Source organism: Ipomoea triloba, chromosome 9 (genome assembly GCF_003576645.1).
Source record: "Ipomoea triloba cultivar NCNSP0323 chromosome 9, ASM357664v1".
Classification (NCBI taxonomy): Eukaryota; Viridiplantae; Streptophyta; class Magnoliopsida; order Solanales; family Convolvulaceae; genus Ipomoea; species Ipomoea triloba.
This window is the reverse complement of record NC_044924.1, coordinates 2,100,494-2,120,187: the sequence shown is the minus strand read 5'-3', so window position 1 is coordinate 2,120,187 and position 19,694 is coordinate 2,100,494. Positions and strand designations below refer to the sequence as shown.

Sequence of the window (19,694 nt, the reverse complement as noted above, 5' to 3'; positions counted from 1 at the left end):
TTTTATATATTTAAAATTTATAAAGTTTTTACTAAATTAAACTCTACGAGCACGAGACAGATCAAATGTAGATTAGTCCGGTGATTATATCGAATGTTGTATTAAAAATATATATTTTTTAAAACGATATCCTTTGTGTTTTGTATATAATAAAACATTTATAATGTCATGTTTGAATTTGTTTTTCTTGGTTAGTAGACATTATGTTGTAAACAAAATTATTATAAACAATTGTAAGAAATATGTTTTTAAACTTTCAATCTTGATATGAAAAAAAAAACTCAATAAATCTTTTTTATTTTCTCTTTTAAAACTAAAAAAAAAAAACAATCAATATTCAATATGTGCGAAAACAAAGGATCTATCTATTATGCATTTAGAAAAATTCAACAAGTTTGAACTTAGGATGTGCCTAATTTTCGAGATTTGCATTTGGGACATTAATTTTAAATGAGAAATTGAGAGTATTAATTATATAATTTGTAATAATAATAATAATAATTTTTTTGAGAATAATAATAATAATAATAATAATAATAGCTTGTATAATTCTATGCAATGAAAATTGTTTTTGCATACAACATCCAATCTTACCAACTATCACAAACGAAACATGGATGGAGCATGGAAGACGAGTTCAGGTCCGAACAGTGTGAAGCGTTTTACAAGATCATCTCATAGATAGATCGCCGAGTTTATTGTAAAATTAAAATTACAAACAATTTTATTGTTGTATTGTGAAGTCTTATAAAGGGGTCCTTCTTATTAAAGAGAGGGTGTTCGAAAAAGTTGTGGTTAGAAATGAAATTGGAAGCAATGATTAAACTCGTGCTTGAGAATACGACAATAATATATCACGCCTTATCCCTCCTGTGACAGACTATAAACAATTGCTCACAAGTAAAGACATTATGAGGATATTTCATGTTTATCACTCCCGTGACAGACTATGAACAATTGATCATCCACCGGATTGCTTACAAAAATATTCTATGGGTACAGTCGATGTGTATGGTTTCACGATTTGGCTTCGTAAATGCCTGCCTGAGATTTTCCCCGATGCACCAACATGAAAAAAAAAAAAAAAAACAAAAAAAAAATACAAACTACTAAGTTATTAAATATAATAATTAATATTGTATTTGATTCACCTTTGTCTTGTATTGTATTGAAACATTATAGTCTTACCAAACTCACATAAAGCACAAAGTTATAAAGTTTGGGCAAGGTCTATGCGTTGTGGAAATAAGAAAATACCATGTCGATCTTATATTTGTTTTATTAAAAGTTGAACAAGCACTTAACACAAAACATTTTTTTGTTAATTATCGTTTTATCAACTTATAGTCTTAACGTAATTAATATGGTGTGAATGTTATTGTCTTTTTTATTTTTTAAGGGAGGCATGATCATGGTTTGCGCCAAGCATTAACAGTATTTTAGTAAATGTAAGATAAATGTCAAAATGAATTGTGGGCAACTTATTCCGTGGACCCCGATTCACATTACAAGGTAAACAAGAGTCCAAAATACACAATTTATGTACTGAATGTTCACAATTTATATGCTAAATGTTCACAATTTATGCAAAATAAATTGTGAACGTTCAGTAGGTAAATTGTGATGAGTCCAGTAGACTCGGGTCTATGTATAATTATTGTGAATTGTGTGCGACGGTAATGGAGAAAATTTAGTTTGCATAAATGGACAATAACAACAAATTGGGTGAGTGATTAAAACAAAAAGAGTAAGTAAAAGAAAACCAGTTTGTTAAAATGATTTTCAACATTTTTTTTTTACTCTTATTGGTTTCCTTGGGCATGGAATAAAGTATGATTTTGGCCCACCAATAGTATACTCAAAATAGGTGGAGGTTTTCAGTCTCTCTCATTTTACAGTGAAAAATATTTTGGTGAATATTGTCAAATTACTTTTTTTTTTAATAATAAATAATTAATAGGGAAAATAAATTATATTACGTATATAGTATAGTTGTATGATTCAAAGTAAGTAACATGTCACGAGTTCGATTTTTGTCAACACGTTTTTTATCGAGCTTGTCGGACATGGTCTTTTTAGTACATTTACCATTCATGTGTGGTTTGCAAGTTATTACACAGGAATGAAGTTTAACCAATACACATATTAGGATAGTGACTCTAATTTTTCCCAATGCAAAAAATAAAGTAACATGTCACACCGAGAGAAAACACAATTTTTTTGAGGGACTTGGATGAAAAAACACATTGTTGGTGTACGTTACGCGCACGCATTTCACGCGAATTTTTTCTATATTTATTATTTTATTTATTTTTTTAATTTTTCATCCTCATTCTTTCTCATGTTTGGCCAAAAAAAAGCTGACAAAGTTTCAAATACTCCAAAAATGATCATATAATATGCAGAATATGTATTGTTAATCCTAATTTCAAATACTTAATAAATAATTTATGAACAAAATTATATCCTTGATATTGTAATATAAGAGTAGGAGAACAATGAGGACAAGATGATGATAATTTGTTCCAAATATAATATTTTGGAGTTTCAAATAATTCACAATCATCACATGTCTTTTTTGCTATTCTAAAATTTTCTATATTTTAATGATTGTTTTTGTTTACAACCATTCAATTACAGTGGCAATATAAGTTTTCATCTAATAGTTTAAAATTATACTAGTATTTTCACCCGTGCGTTGCACGGAATGAATTTGTTATAATATTTTAAGAAATATTTGAATTGATATACAATTATAGAAATTATAACATCGAATATGAGTATGAATAAGTGTATAAATGCAATTATAGTATGAATCTTCCTTGCATGCAACAAATATCACAAAAATTCAGTGTTCTAAGATAAGTGTATAAATGCAATAGGTAGATAATTTACATTATTGCATCATATTCATTAATTTAATTACTTGTCGGTTAGTTATTGCAAGATCTTGAGGTACACTTATATTTTGATATTCAGTAAGTATAACTATATTAGAGAAAAAATTTACATGGGAGTAATGGGATAATCAGTTGAGTAATTGTTGGTTGACCGTAGAGCGTTGTGTTGGAGGAAAAAGATGATATATAGTGAAGATGATATTGCCCTTCACTATATATCATCTTCTTCCTTCAACACGTTGATATTCTCTGGACAAATAACTGTTGGAAAAAAATTAGCATAAAATGACATTTTACTGGCAATATTGTGGTACAAATATATGTGGGGTCCACTTTCGATTTGGGTCGGGTCAACGTGGATTCGTGTTCTTCGTAGTTAGACGAAAAGATTGATATATTGTACGCTCAAAACTGATAATGGGTGAATGAGAAATTGGTTCTCAAAGTTGACCCATTTGAGTTAGAAAATATAGAAAAAAACCTTTCAAGAAACTTTTGTCCACATTGGTTTGAGAAGTGGTTTGCACCACTACTTATACAAGAGTTTTTCTAAGGCTTATTGAATTGTATAGCATAGAGGCTCTCTCTCGCACGCAAGGGGGGAGGGGGTGCAAATGAAATCCCAAAATGAACTTAAAAAGGCTTGACTCGTGCACCGACACTTGCATGCACGAATGTCGTTCAGAAAATTGGTTGGCCTTGCGGGTTGAATTATGCCAAATTTTCATATTTTGTACAATATTACGCACCATACCATAATACAAGTTAAAACTGATGATATTGTTTTTATTAATAATATAGATTGCATTGCAGAGAAATATATATACTGAATTATTACCATTAGTAATTATAGTCGTATTACGAATAGGAACGTAGGGAATAATATATTTTATTATGAATTCTATTTTAGTTTACAATTGTATTAGGGATAGGAATTGTATTACCATATTTTACAATATTACGCAAACCATAATATTATAGGTCTGTTTTGGGCGGGAAGTTAAAACTGAGGATATTGTTTTTATTAATAGTATAGATTATTAATAGTATAGATTGCATTGCAGAGAAATATATATACTGAATTATTACCATTAGTAATTCTAGTCTAGAATTGTATTACGAATAGGAACGTAGGGAAGAATATATTTTATTAGGAATTCTATTTTAATTTACAATTATATTAGGGATAGGAACTGTATTACCATATTTTATAATATTAGGCAAACCATAATATTATAGGTCTGTTTTAGGCGGGAAGTTAAAACTGAGGATATTGTTTTTATTGTATAGATTTTGACAAAATATATATATCAACATCCTTATACGTAACGTGTATTTTTAAATCAAAGAATAATATATACTCCATTTTTTTAATACCAATAATACACCATTAAAAGAGTTCAAAGTATTTTTTAACAAAAAAAAAACATGAAATTGCATAATATTTGTCAAAACTTTTCTACCCAATTGTTGGTTGTTACACACACCTAGAATCGAGTGACTATTTTTACAACGTAACTTGTGCTTTCTTCAGTTTTATCCCCGAACCAAGTGAACATGATCTTCATGTTGCAACACAACATGAATTTTTAAAATTGAAAAATTGCATAATAATTAAACAAATTGTTCAAAAAAAAAAAACAAACAAATTGTTCACATATTATTATATGCTAAACCATCATCTCTTGCAGATGGTGCATACTATTTGTACACATTCCTATAGCCGAGTGGCCATTATCCGAACGTAATTCACGCTTTATTCGGTCTTTATGTCAAGTCAAGTGAACACGATCTTCATGATGCAACGCAATGTACATTTTTTAAAATTGAAAATTTTCACAACATATGGGAGTATTTTATGTGTTTGATTAATTGAAAAATACTTTATATGTGACTTGTTAACGCTAAATATATATACGTGATCCTAATTGGCAAATGACCACGAGAAAGACAAATTAATTTAGGTTACTCATAATTGATACGTTCAAATAAGAAATGTCAATAAATAACTCTCTAAAACAATTAAATTTGAAATCGTGATTATCAAACCACTATTTGACTAGATTAATTAAAGTTGCTCCCAATGATCCATTACTTTATCCTTTATGAAATTCAAAAAAAAAAAAAAACATATTGAAACTTCTCATATACGCTCTTAAAATTAGTTTGCAAAATCTGATGTTACAAATTTGATGATTTTCTTAACAATGGAAAAATTAAATGCTGTATTTTAAAAATTTGATATCGTGTTTGTATCGTTAGATTAATCTTGCAAAAATATTACTGTAGGATAAAGTCAGATTGTTGAGTGGAATCCAATTACGTGATAGAGTCAATGGTGAGTACTGAGAAATGACAAATATTCTGAATCGGAAGGTCCGGTGTACACTGTTCCAAATGCTTACATTTATTCCAACGGCGCAGTTGCTAAAGTGACAGTTTACGACACCGGAAAAACAGTTCAGACTGATCTATTCATTCACAGCTGCAAAGCAAAACGTTCCGACAAAGCATCGGTGAAATCCGTCTAAATTCTAGGGTTAAAGCTTTCTAGCACGATTCAGTACATGTACATATTGATTTGTATGTGAATGGCTCAGGTTTTGAGGTAAGTGACGAAGAGAAGGAAGTGAAGTTTCAGAGGAGATGGCGGAGGAGGGATCGGAGAGGGAGAATGGTGAGCGGTTGGCGTCGATGGATTCGATCGAGTCGCGTTGGGTGTTTCAGGACGAGGAGGGGTCGGAGATGGATAATGACGGCACTGATACCGGCGAAAGCGTCGATGAGTCGCTGCAGCTGAACGGTATTGACTCCGACGACGAGGACAACGCCGAGCAGCGGCTGATTCGGACTGGTCCTCGGATTGATTCTTTCGACGTCGAAGCTCTCGAAGTTCCCGGTGCTCATAAGAATTACTATGAGGTGCACTCTTAAGCATCCTTCACAGCTCGTTTTGTGCTCTTCACTTACAGTGCCATTAGTTTTGGTTTTTACATGTTCACTTCATTAATCGAGATCCACTATACGAGACTTTCGATTTGTGGATTTGTAGCTTCTCTACCATACCTACCTTTTAGTGAATTCACATTTAAAATTATAAAACGGAAGGATGTGGCTTGGTATCCTAATTCGAACATTTTATTGCAGGATGCTACTTTAGGCAGGAGAATCATATTGATCATTCAGACACTTGGAGTAGTCTTTGGTGATGTGGGGACAAGTCCATTATATACATTTAGTGTGATGTTTAGTAAAGCCCCAGTGAATGGAAATGAAGATGTTCTTGGTGCATTATCATTGGTTATATACACCTTAATCCTGATTCCATTGGTCAAATATGTCCTTATTGTTCTTTGGGCCAATGATGGTGGTGAAGGTAGGCAGATGGAACTTTTGAGAAATTTGTTTTACTAAATTCATGGACATAATTATGATAAATAAATGGGCTGTTGTCACATTGGTAAACAAGTTCTCATTGATTAATAACTGCAGGTGGTACATTTGCTCTATACTCATTAATTTGTAGGTATGCTAATGTTAGTCTTCTCCCTAATCAATTGCCATCTGATACTCGCATAACAAGCTTCAGACTCAAGGTGCCATCTCCAGAACTTGAGAGGTCTTTGAAAATAAAGGAAAGACTTGAAACATCACTCACATTGAAAAAACTTCTTCTGATGTTAGTTCTTGCTGGCACCTCTATGGTGATAGCTAATGGTGTTGTTACACCAGCTATGTCAGGTCACTTATTTTCCTTACTCATTTTCATACTTGCACTCCTAATCCCTTTATTCTGATTTCTGAGGTTTCGTTCTGTCATATTTAGTTATCTGTTAATTTGATTCTGCTTAAACTATTGGAATGCAGTGGTATCTGCTGTTGCGGGCTTAAAAGTTGGAGTTTCAATTGAGCAAGGTAATGCAACAGTAATTGTTTCATATTGTACTTTAAAAAAACCATGATACTTTGTTTTAGAAAAATAATATTATGCTAAAGTTGTTAGTAAATTGTTAATCTGGACATTAGGGATATAACTAATTGATGTTTCCCTTTGTTCATTCAATAGAAAAATTGTAGTTATATTGATTAAAATAATTATCCAATTATTAGGTTTCCATCTATAAAATTCTGTAACCCAAGTTTGACTAGAAAGTCCATTTTTGCGACATGTCACATCTATAATTTGACTGCTTTAGATGTTGGGACCATTCTATTTTATATCATGTCTTACAAATTCGAGGGTGGAAAATTCTGCTGCTCTATTATTTTGTTCCCCTATTCCTTGCACTTTGCTTTATTACATTTGTGTAGATTGTTAGAGAACTTTGTTTATTCTAGTGTTTGGTAGAACAAAGACATCCATAAACTGCAAAATTGCTTGTTGAAATGAATATCATTTTAAAATCTAATCTCTTGAACTTAAATAACTTTATCAATAGAAAGAAAAAAAAAGTTACATACCTGTAATTTTCCAAATTGATTAGATTCTACTCCTCAGAGTCTGACTAAGAGTCAACTTAGGGATCTTCCACTTATACGTAACAGAGAGCTCACACTATTTTCTAGAAACTCTATGCCTCTGTTTAACGTACAGCTTGCTTGTACAATGTAATGTGCACTTCTCTGCCATATTAAACCAGTCGTAGTTGCTCATTTTGAATGATCTTTTACATTTCCACCCCTGCAGATCAAGTGGTCATGATTTCAGTGGCATTTCTTGTAATTTTATTCAGTGTACAGAGGTACATGACAAGTAAAGTGGGACTTGTAGTTGGTCCTGCCTTATTTGTTTGGTTCTGTTCCCTTGGTGGCATTGGAATTTATAACATTGTGAAGTATGATAACCGTGTGTGGAGAGCATTTAATCCAGTTCACATCTACTACTATTTCAAGCGTAATTCTACTAAGGCCTGGTACTCACTTGGGGGCTGTCTTTTGTGTGCAACAGGTACATACTTTATCTTGGAATTTGAATTCCTTGAAAACTAATCTTTTTTAGGGGCTGAATATAAAATTCATCAACTATGTATATGAAGATTATAAGTGGTTGTCTGTATGTGTGTCTAATTGTATATAAACTTTCCAGTGTTTTTGTTTTCTTTATTTTATCTTATATTTGAAAAGATTGCTTGAATATAGTTCAATGGGTGAACATCAGTTCGCCATGCACTTATTGTGTTGCTGACTTGCTGTTGACTTTTTTTTTTTTCTTCTGGGGACAAAAACAAAATTCATGAAAGATGAAAGAGGTGAAATGGAAAATTTAGTGAACAAGGATTTGTCTAAGTAAAAACTAGTTCACTTATTTCTGTTTTCTGGGTATATTGTTGAAGATCATTTCTTCATTTCAGGTTCTGAAGCAATGTTTGCTGATCTTTGCTACTTCTCTGTGCACTCAGTTCAGGTAAAGGCCTAAAGTAGTAAATTGGGGTACAAAGAAAACTTATTCTCTATGCCATTGTTATTTAAGTGTGCTCATCCATATTGCTATCATGTTTTACTGATCTGTGAACATATACTAAAGTACAAATTGTTCCTTTATGCAGCTCACTTTTTTGTTTCTTGTACTTCCATGCCTTCTACTGGGTTACCTCGGTCAAGCTGCTTACCTGATGGATAATCATTCTGATACAACACATGCTTTCTTTTCATCCGTGCCAAGTAATTTCCAAGCCTTAAAGGTCTTATTGCATTTTGGTTTTGGGATTCAATGGTCTTTTTGCAATAACTATTCAAAAACACGATACACATTAATAAAATTTAAGTTAACAAATTAAATTTGGAAATGTGGGTCATCTATATCTTATAAAATAATGTTTTCATAATTTCATGACTGCATTATGAATTTGTAATGGATTTCTTAGTTTGTGTATCAAACTGCAAACAAATGTATTGACTTGGTGAAAATTTTCTCATTTGTAATACAGATGGAGCTTTCTGGCCTGTATTTTTAATTGCTAATATCGCAGCACTGATTGCCAGCAGGGCAATGACGACAGCAACTTTTTCTTGTATTAAACAATCAACAGCTCTAGGTTGCTTCCCTCGCCTTAAAATTGTTCACCCATCTAGGAAATTCATGGGTCAAATTTATATACCAGTCATGAATTGGTTTCTGCTGGCATTGTCATTGGTGTTGATCTGCTCTATATCAAACATTTATGAGATTGGAAATGCTTATGGTAATGGCTACATCCTTGTTTCTTTGAAATCCCTCTCTTGTTTTTTTCTTTTACTTTTTGATTCATCATTTGAATGGTCAGTAGTGATAACTCATGCCTGTAATGTGATTTTCATATGATAAATCTGGCATTACCAATTTACCACAAGTGATTTAGGTCTTGTTTGCTAAATAGTGACATTAGTTACATTATAGGCTGATAAATTTGGTTAATTAAGATGTATCCAGCAGTCAAATGATCAGCTACAAGAAACGCTAAACATTTGTAAAATTCTTATAGATAACTTCCATTCTTATCAACCGGGGAAGCAATCAATTAGACGCTTTCCATTCTTTTTCTATTTAATATCTGGAACTCTTCATTATATAAATTATTGGACTGGTTTGTTTCCATCTGAAGCATATCATGTTTGACAGGCATTGCTGAGCTTGGAATGATGATGATCACAACGATATTAGTAACCGTTGTTATGCTTCTAATATGGCAGATCAACATAATTATTGTGCTGAGCTTTGTTACCATTTTCTTGGGAGTGGAGTTAACATTCTTTTCATCTGTATTATGGAGTGTGGGAGATGGTAGTTGGATCATATTAGTATTTGCAGTTGTCTTGTTTCTAGTAATGTACATATGGAATTATGGGAGCAAGCTGAAGTATGAAACTGAAGTAATGAAGAAGATGTCTATGGATTTATTGCGGGAATTGGGTCCAAACCTAGGAACAGTAAGAGCTCCAGGAATTGGATTGCTTTACAATGAACTGGCAAAGGGTGTACCAGAGATATTTGGACATTTCCTTACCACTCTTCCTGCAGTGCATTCAATGATAATTTTTGTATGTATCAAATACGTTCCTGTCCCTGTTGTGCCTCAGAATGAAAGGTTCTTATTCCGGCGAGTCTGCCCCAAAAGCTACCACATGTTCCGATGTATTGCTAGGTAAGCATGTAAGCGCCATTTATGTGGGCACTTTGCTATAAAATCAAATACTGTCATGTTATATGGCCATATTGTTCTTATGCTCTGAACTTTTGGATAAACAGATACGGCTACAAGGATGCTCGAAAAGAAAACCACCAAACTTTTGAGCAGCTACTGATTGAGAGTCTTGAGAAATTCATTTGCCGAGAAGCTCAGGAACGGTCGCTTGAAAGTGATGGTGATTCTGATTCTGAAGAAGAGAGCACCTTTTCAAGGGTCCTTGTAGCCCCCAATGGCAGTGTATATTCACTTGCAGTGCCTCTCTTGGCTGATTTTGAATACAAGGGGAAACTGGTTGTTGAAGAAAGCACCTCAAGTGATCCTAACATCTCTGATGCTGAGCAGAGTCTTGAAAAGGAACTCTCCTTCCTACGCACAGCCAAAGAATCCGGTGTAGTTTACCTTCTTGGTCATGCTGACATTCGGGCAAGGAAGGATTCCTGGTTCGTCAAGAAGCTTATCATAAATTATCTATACGCCTTCCTGAAAAAGAACTCGAGGAGGGGAATATGCAATTTGAGCGTGCCCCATTCGCACGTAATCCAGGTTGGTATGACTTACATGGTGTAAAAATTAGCTGCTGCAATGGAAAGAGGTCACATGTTAATTCAGTTTGGCCAGAGCTCCTCGTTATTCTGGCACTCTTCTCCAACAGAATGCAAATCTAATTGATGAATGCTGATAGACAAGCCATTTCCAGTTGCCAAAGCACAATTTTGAAGATCCCTCGTTATCTTTACTAGGGTCTAGGGGGATTTGGCTGTTCTCATTTGGGTTTCTTGATTTTACGCTGATTTGAAGGTTGCGTGCCGTTGCTTTTGTTTCATCAAGGCGACTAGGCCCTGCTTGTATGATGATGATTGAATGTTAACAATATTGTTGACCACTAAATTTTTTATCTGTATACTATGCAGAATTTTGACTTTTTAATGATATGATGGAATTTAACAATAGTTGATTGGTTAGAGTAACATTCTTGCTAGAACATGGTATAAAATTTATTTACCCTAATTACAATGATCTATGTTGTCGGTTCTTGCACCTTTTTAGGCCTTCAACCTCCCGTTTTTATTTTGCATACGACATCTAAGTATTGGGTTTAGTGGGCTGAGAAGCTGAGTTTGATTTTTAAAAGAAAATCAAGATCAAGACTTTTTAACATTACATACACATCTTTGGTTTTCAAAAAAAAAAAAAAAAAAAAAAACATTACACATCTTTACCCTAGTTGAGTTTTTTACATTGCAATTACGTTAACATACATTAAACATCTTTGATTTTTTAGGACCATTCATTCTGAGCAACACTTCTTTAATCCTTTTTCTTTTGGCCCAAAACCAAGGGTTGAACCCTTGACGTTTGGTTAAGAATGAATGAGTCCCTTCCACTCAACCATACCCTCCAGGTTTACTTTTTTAATCCTTTATTGATTATCTATGATCATTTATTTTGAGTAACACTTCTTTATTGATTATGGAGTGTTTTATTTTTTTGCAAATTCTCTTGTGACATTGGCTCGATCAAGTCTCATTGATTATATATGCAATTATGTTATATAATGACATTTTATTTATTATAAATTGTCTATTATAATTTTGTTTACAAAATATTACATTTATGCTATAAAGTATTATATATAAGGTTTAAGGTATTTATGATATATGCAATTTCATTATGCTATTGCTTTATTTCCTTTAAACTGTTTATTATAATTTTGCTATCAAATATTACATTTATAATATAAAATATTATATATAAGACTTAAAGTACTAATTATATCTATAATTATGTTATGACCCAATTTTATTAGATCTGATTCATTGCATGGAATGAGACGGTCTAAAAAATATCAATCATTTATTTTTTTAATAACGAAAAAAACTTGCAACTATTCGCTCACCTCATTCCTCTGTATTCCTCTGTATATAATATCATGCTTCATCGATTTTGTTGGGACAAAATATTTTATTAAATCAGTGTTAGAGTGACATAATTGAACTATATTTTTTTGAGTTGCGAACTGAATTTCTTATTACTTTATAAGTTAAGGATTAAAAGTGTAAATTGTTTTGTAAAAATGAAGAATTTACGGTGTAAATATGAGGGCTATATAGGTAAATAGAGTAGTGATTTTCAACGCAATTTCTTAAGTCCAGGTGTCAGAAGGCGATTCGTAAGCACAACTCCTACCACTTTGCGACTACAAGTTACGAGTCTACTGACTACTCCGTATTTCTGCTCAACATTCAGGAAAGCTCAGACGAGGAAAAGCTATTCAACTCTAATTCCATCGCATTCACACATCATATCATTCTCGAAACCGATTCTTGTTCTTGTCCGCTTTCTCTCTCTCTTCATCTCCAAATCTCCTCTCTCTCTTCATCTCTCTATCTCTGCCAATACGCGTCTAGATACAGTGCAATACTCCATTTCCTTATATTGCCCGACCCGAAAGACTTGCGCTGGTCTCCGGATCAAGATCGTCCATGGCGGAAAGCGGATCGGATCCTCTCGGCTTCCGATTAGGTAAAGTGTAGCTATCGTTACTCTCTGTCTTCTTCGAGTTATGAATTTTCAGTGTTTGAAGAAATTATTTGATTTTGTTCTTAGATGATTTCTCTCACTAAAGCTGCCGCGAAGTGAATTTGTTAATCACTGTAAATAACAAACAGAGTTGTGTCTTTGGACTTCCGTTTTATCTAGAGTGTTTTGTTTAGCTTGATTGCTCCTTCAATGGCCCTTGGTTTTCTCCTAAAGGAATTAGGGTTTCGGTAACTGAGCTACTATTTCGGTGTAATCCTGCTTTATTAGTAAAAAATAAATATATACTTGTCAAATGGCTATTGGTCGCAAAATGTTGCGCTGTGAATTTCAGAAATCTTCTGGACTAAGAAAGGAAGTAGTTCTATTCCTCAAGTGACAGCTCATTAAAACCTCACAAAACCAACACATATTAAAAGCTTGAGAAGCATTTAATTCTTCTGGAATTTTCTTCATCCTAGTTTGGTATATGAGCTTGTTAGGAATTGAATATTTTAGCTAGATTACACTAAAGTATTTGCTCTAACTACTTAAGAAATGGAAGTGTTGACAGTTTGCCCTCAACTTTGCCGTATATCACTTGGTCCTCTTTAGTCAATTCACTCAATTGTCTACTAAGTTTTGAAGATCATAAAAGTGAAATGAATTTTTAGTTGCATTTTTTTTCAAATGCTGTGGTCATGAATGGCAACTAATGTGAACTTAATGCATCTCTGTCTGATGAGAAAGGTTAATATTTAGAATAAGAATGTTAGATCAATTTAAGTAATGCTTGTAATTGGACATTATTAATGATTTATAGATGTGAAATGGTATCCAGCATAAAGCACTAGTCATTGGACATATGATACTGTTTGGGTTAATTTTGCAATAAACAAAGGCATGTATGGAGTAATTTTTATCTCCGCTTTCTGGTTGTACTGTTTTTCCCGTGCATGGTTTGAACTAGAGCAAGTCATGAAACATTGAGTGGAAGTGTTTACACCTTCTCAAGTTGTGATCCTGTGAAAATTCAAAATTATGCATGGGTAGGTTATCTTTGATAGCATCTCTCTTTGTATACTTCTCTATGTGTTTGTATATTACATGTGTGTGAGCTTGGGTGGAACAATAGATGCAGATAGACAGACTAGGACCTATGAACTTATTAAACACTACCGCCATATTGATGATCAATCTCAATATGTTCATATGTTGACGATGTTTGGTGGTGCATTTTGGCTACATTCCACCACATAAATAACCTTTCATTTTGCTCAGCAATATTTTTAACTGATGCTTGATGTGCAGATATCAAACAAATATTATTAGAAGCACAACATCGGTGGCTGAGACCTGCTGAAATTTCTGAAATTTTGCGGAACTACAAAAAGTTCCACATTACACCAGAGCCTCTGTATAAGCCAGTCAGTATGTCTTGTTCATTTCTTTCCCATTGATTTTCTGTTCTGATACATAGTTTTCTGTTGAATTTTAAGGCTTGTGATTTTCATTCATGTATCATATGAATATCTACATGTGCGATCACTTTCTTTCCACTATATTGTTTTATTGTGACAAATTGCTTTTTCTTTATGTATTCTTCTTGTTCAGGTGGTTCTGTTTTTCTTTTTGATCGGAAGGTGCTAAGATACTTTCGGAAGGATGGACACAATTGGAGAAAGAAAAAGGATGGAAAGACTGTGAAGGAAGCTCATGAGAAGCTGAAAGTAAGACATGATAATAGAGATTCTTTGCTTTGCTTTGTCATTTTCTTTCAAAAAATGATTCTGTTCTTATTTGAAGAAAGTCTTTCTCAATGACTACATAAATTTTTCTGAATTTCAATTTTGGTGTCATCATAGCCTTTTTTGTTGAAGTAGCATCTAGAAAATTCTTTTACAAGCTTTGTGATAAATTTTATCATTATATCTATGCAGGTTGGAAGTGTTGATATGCTACACTGCTATTATGCACATGGTGAAGATAATGAAAATTTTCAACGGCGTAGTTATTGGATGCTTGAACAGTGAGTATGAGCCCAATAGACGTGTCTAGTCTCATTTCTTTTCAACTTCTTCTCTCTACTATTTTAATAATCAAATTGAGTAGATGATTAAGTTGTGAATGATTTGAACTGGACTAGCCCTGTATTGTCTCATTCAAACTGTGAAAAGAAATTCTGGTTTCTTTAGCATAGGATCCTTGGTGTTCATTATTGAAAGGCAATTCAAAAGTGTGTTCCTTATGAACTTTTTATGGTGCAGGGATCTTATGCACATAGTTTTTGTGCACTACTTGGAGGTCAAGGTGAGATTCCATAATTTCTTAATTCTTAGATTGCATGTCTCTCTTATAGCCTTGTGGACTCATTTTATTTGTGATTTTTCATCTTCTTTTCCTTCAGGGTAACAAGGCAATGAGAAGTATTGAACCAACTGAATCAAGTTCCATAGATGAAAGCTCAATGTCTGTCAGTTCCGCTGGGAATTGCACAAAACTGACTTCCACATCAGCTGATTCGCCTAGTCCAACTAGCACTCTTACATCAGCGTATGAAGATGTTGAATCTGGTATATGTTTATGTTATATGCTGTTTTGTCTATTAATTCCAGTAGGTATCCATTACTTTGGTGAATTTAATTAAAGCTCATGCTTGGCATTGATATTGGTGAAGTTTGTTGCTATTCCAACCTCTTTGTACTTGTTTTTGTTGATACTGATTAAAACTTAATCCAGAATATAGTCACCCAGGGACATCTGGGTTGCAGTCATTTCCTGAGATAGCTACGGCTGGCAGTTATTCGGTTGAAAATGTGGATACAGTTCCACTTCAATATTCTGGTACCAATACTATGTCTTCTATATCATGTTATTGTGTAATGCCTTTTTAATATGTCTACAATCTTGAATACTTTATTTGCTGTATTAAGGATGCTTGGTTTATTCCTGCAGCAGGTTCTAAACAAACACTTGATTTGGCATCTTGGGAAAAGTTTCTGGAGAATTGTACAAAAGGTACTAACATTTCATCTTCTGCAGTGAACTTCCAATATAGTAGTCAGAATATACACATGAACAATGGAATAGCATTTAAGCCAGTGTCTTGCAGGTGATATTGCTTACAAACAGGACCCAACAAATTCTTCTTCAGTTCAGACAAATTGGCAGGTACTGAACTTTGATGTTCCTCAACTACATTCTTATAATGCTAGCAACATTCCTTCATAATCTGGAATGGTAGATGTGGAGTGGTTTAAACATTAAAATCCTTTAGGTGTCCTTTTCTGTTGCGTATTAACGTTTATCATTTCCCTTCTTCCCTTATGTACAAGGTGGAAGTAGAATTGTAGTTGTTATTTCTGTTGCTAGCCATTTTATATGAAAGCTTTCTTATTTCTGTGTGTGTATATGTACACTAATTATCCTTTGTTACTTGTGTGTGTGTACGTACGTACACTAATTATCCATTCTATTATAAGCTTGCTGATTTGATTTGTGAATTTCATACTATTTATCCTTTCTTCAGCATTATTCTGAAGACCCTGCATTGCAGTTTCATGGGCAGTCTGTCCATCAGGGTTTCATATCAGATTCAAATTATGATTTGGGAAGGTTCTCTAATCCAAAGTCTCTTCAAGAATATTTCCTCAACACTACAGGACCATTGGACATGTATCCCAATGAAACAGCAGAGCTACCAATAGAGATGAATCATCAATACAATCCTAATTTTGATAGTAATGTGCAGAAAGTTGGGAATGAAGAGTATTCTGTAAAGAAGCATCCGCTTTTGGATGGTTCTGGTGTAAAAGAAGGCTTGAATAAAGTTGACAGCTTCTCCCGATGGGTAGATAAAGAACTTGGAGATGTTGAGGAGCTGCAAATGCATTCAAGTAATGGCATTTCATGGAATGTTATAGAGAGTGAGGATAGTGATTCCTGCATTCCTTCTCAACTGCAATTGGGCTCTGATTCACTGAATCCCTCGCTCTCTCAGGAGCAGCTTTTCAGCATCATAGAGTTTTCGCCAATGTGGGCATATTCAAATAAAAAAACCAAGGTACTTTGTAAATTTCATGGCCTTAATGTCTGTTTTTAAAGGAAGTAATTTTTATAGGCTGATTACAGTTATTAATTTTTCTCAACGAAGTCTGAAGCTGAAGAATACTAGAATCTGCTGATTTCTCATTGCTAATTTTCTTTGTTAATTGTTATGTAATATGTTGAATCAGGTGCTAATTACAGGAAAATTTCTTCAAACTGAAAAAGAAGTGGCAAAATGCAAGTGGTCATGCATGTTTGGAGAAGTGGAGGTCCCAGTTGAAGTTTTGCCGACTGGGCTACTTTGTTGTTATAGTCCCCCCCACAGGGCTGGGACAGTCCCATTTTACATAACTTGTTCGAACAGGTTAGCTTGTAGTGAAGTAAGAGAATTTGAATACCGAGCTGGACCTAGTAAAGACACTAATGCTAGTGATAGTCATACAATGGAGGTGCTTCTTCATGAGCGCTTTGAAAGGCTATTGCGTCTGGGAGCTACTGTCAGTCATTGCAGTTCAGAGGATATTATGGAGAAGCAAACTATAGTGAATAAAGTCATTGAATTGATGGAGGAGCAAAATCTTTGTATGACTGATTTTATGGACCTCTATGAGCCCAAAAATAGGGAATTGCCACTGTTTGGGAAAGAGCTGAAAGAAAGGTTCTACACATGGCTTCTCCACAAAATTAATGAAGATGGAAAAGGGCCAGCTTTTGTAGATGAAGAAGGTCAAGGTGTAATCCATTTGGCTGCTGCGCTCGGATATGATTGGGCATTGAAACCAATCTTAATATCAGGAGTTAGTATAGATTTTCGTGATGTGAATGGATGGACTCCACTTCATTGGGCTGCATTCTATGGCTGGTAAATCCAATGAAACCTTTTGCAGACTTCTTGTGCTTTATACTTTAGTTTTGGACATGGTGTAGCTATTTAATTTTTTTTTCTTTTTCCATTGATCATCTTGTCATGGTTTCATACCTTGGAAACAGCCTCTTTCAAAATAAAGATAATGTTGATTCAATCTTTCTCCAAACATTTCATGTGACTTGTGTGGATAAAGGCCTGTAGTATTTATCTAATCTTATTCTAAAACACATGGAGCATTTACTCTATAGATGTTACTGGATTTGTAATGATCTTTTGGGTGCTTTATCCATTTCAGACCTCATTTATAAAACCTTGTCTGTCTTGTTTACAGGGAGGAGACTGTTGCTACTCTTGTTTCTCTAGGTGCATCTCCTGGAGCATTAACGGATCCTTCTGCTGAATTTCCGCTGGGTAGAACTCCTGCAGATTTGGCATCTGCCAATGGAAACAAGGGAATTTCTGGTTTTCTAGCTGAGTCCTCCCTGACCACACATCTTGCAAGACTTGATGTGAGTGATGCCAAGGAAAACAATGCTTTGGACACTTCAAAAACAAAAGAGATACAAACCGTTACAGAGCGTGTGGCAGTTCCAACAACTGATAATGTGCCAGATGTGTCACTGAATGATTCACTTGCTGCTGTACGTAATGCTACTCAGGCTGCTGCTCGCATACATCAAATTTTCAGGGTTCAGTCCTTCCAGAGGAAGAAGTTGATCGAACATAATGGTGAATTATTAAGCGATGAGCAAGCTCTTTCAATGGTTGCTTCTAAAACATCAAGGCTGGGGCAAAAGGATCGAATTGCTCATGCTGCTGCAACACAAATCCAGAAAAAGTTTCGTGGTTGGAAGAAGAGAAAAGAGTTCCTCTTAATTCGACAAAGAGTTGTTAAAATTCAGGTGCACTTTCTTTTCCGCTCATTCTATAGTAATTTGAAAATCTATTATAAGTTTTTATTTTTCTTCACCTTCAACCATTGGTGAAAAGGTTATTAATGAAGACTTAAAAGCATTAGGTACTATGCTTGCATTTCTATTTGGTATGTGTAGTTGTTGATTGTTGGATTGGAACACAATCCATCTTTTAAAATACTTTTTGCCTCCACCGCTTGATCTTAAACTTTAAAAAATTCCACAGGGTAATTACCCCTTTCTCTATTTTTGGTATGCAATTTTTGGCAATTGATATGCTCAGTATGTGATTGTCATACTGAAATCTCTACTTTTTAGGCTCATGTGAGGGGACATCAAGCAAGGAAAAAATATAAGCCAATAATATGGTCTGTGGGAATTCTAGAGAAGGTAATATTGCGATGGAGACGTAAAGGAAGTGGTTTGAGAGGGTTCAAATCTGATGCGGTTGCAAAACCCATCATGGAAGACAAGCCAGCATCAGTTGAAGATGATTATGATTTTCTGAAGGAGGGAAGGAAACAGACTGAAGAAAGAATGCAGAAGGCCCTTTCTCGGGTGAAATCCATGGCTCAATATCCTGAGGCACGTGAACAGTATCGCAGGATGCTTACTGCTACTGAAGGGGTCCGCAAAACAAAGGTAATTTTTAATTTCTTAAAAGGTGAAGCATTTATTTGCATAAAGTAAATCTGAAGTCTGGAAAATCTGTTTGTCTAAATTTAAATAGAAAGTAGTTTTTTACTGGTTATCTATTCAGCTTGATTTTAATATGAACTACAATGATGAGAGGCAATAAGTACACTTACACAGTAATTTCATGTTGCTACTGCAAAAGCAAAGTATATTATTTTAAGGAGTGGTTTAATCATTTGTTCCTCTTTTTATACACAGGATGCTTCCACCGGAGTAGTTGGGAGTTCAGAAGATACAAGTTACCAAGATGAGGACCTACTCGATATAGAGACTCTGCTGGATGATGATACCTTCATGTCTATACCGTTTGAATGATCTCTAGGAGCCTTAGCTAGCTTTGATTTCGACCCTTTTAAGAATGATTAATTGGCGTTGTTCATAACTAAATAATCTATTAGTAATTAATTTCTTTTGTATATAGTATTTAGCTTAGATGGAATGTGCTGTGCTTTTTAGGACCGGTTTTTAATTCTAATACATAAAATGCTCTGTTGTATTAGGAACGCTTAGAAAATGTAATCTTTGCATTATTGACTCATCTTTACATTTTACGGGAGAGACTGACTACTCGGGGGATGGGGGTATC

At 34.1% G+C, this 19,694-nt stretch overlaps 2 protein-coding genes across 4 annotated transcripts; both read left to right on the top strand.

Annotated features, from left to right (window-relative positions):
- The first annotated feature begins 5,185 nt into the window (after window positions 1–5,185).
- Window positions 5,186–11,016, top strand: LOC116029484 (potassium transporter 7-like). 2 transcript variants are annotated; one of them, XM_031271530.1, is made up of 11 exons: window positions 5,186–5,416; window positions 5,501–5,822; window positions 6,048–6,276; window positions 6,393–6,641; window positions 6,768–6,815; window positions 7,588–7,848; window positions 8,252–8,304; window positions 8,447–8,561; window positions 8,828–9,082; window positions 9,499–10,021; window positions 10,126–10,633. In XM_031271530.1, exons 2-11 carry the CDS (start codon window positions 5,547–5,549, stop codon window positions 10,631–10,633), a joined length of 2,517 nt encoding a protein of 838 aa, XP_031127390.1. In that variant the 5' UTR covers window positions 5,186–5,416; window positions 5,501–5,546. The 2 variants fall into 2 exon arrangements, with proteins under 2 accessions (XP_031127390.1, XP_031127389.1); XM_031271529.1 differs by having other exon boundaries at window positions 5,187–5,822; window positions 10,126–11,016.
- A 1,275-nt stretch (window positions 11,017–12,291) lies between these two features.
- On the top strand, window positions 12,292–19,638 carry LOC116028700 (calmodulin-binding transcription activator 2-like). 2 transcript variants are annotated; one of them, XM_031270493.1, is made up of 14 exons: window positions 12,292–12,589; window positions 13,895–14,014; window positions 14,198–14,313; window positions 14,524–14,612; window positions 14,851–14,893; window positions 14,991–15,156; window positions 15,323–15,427; window positions 15,539–15,601; window positions 15,696–15,754; window positions 16,113–16,646; window positions 16,819–17,492; window positions 17,830–18,400; window positions 18,731–19,054; window positions 19,307–19,638. In XM_031270493.1, the coding sequence occupies exons 1-14, from the start codon at window positions 12,550–12,552 to the stop codon at window positions 19,421–19,423; spliced, it is 3,021 nt and encodes a 1,006-aa protein (XP_031126353.1). In that variant the 5' UTR covers window positions 12,292–12,549; the 3' UTR covers window positions 19,424–19,638. The 2 variants fall into 2 exon arrangements, with proteins under 2 accessions (XP_031126353.1, XP_031126354.1); XM_031270494.1 differs by having other exon boundaries at window positions 12,550–12,589; window positions 15,542–15,601.
- The last annotated feature ends 56 nt before the right edge of the window (window positions 19,639–19,694 follow it).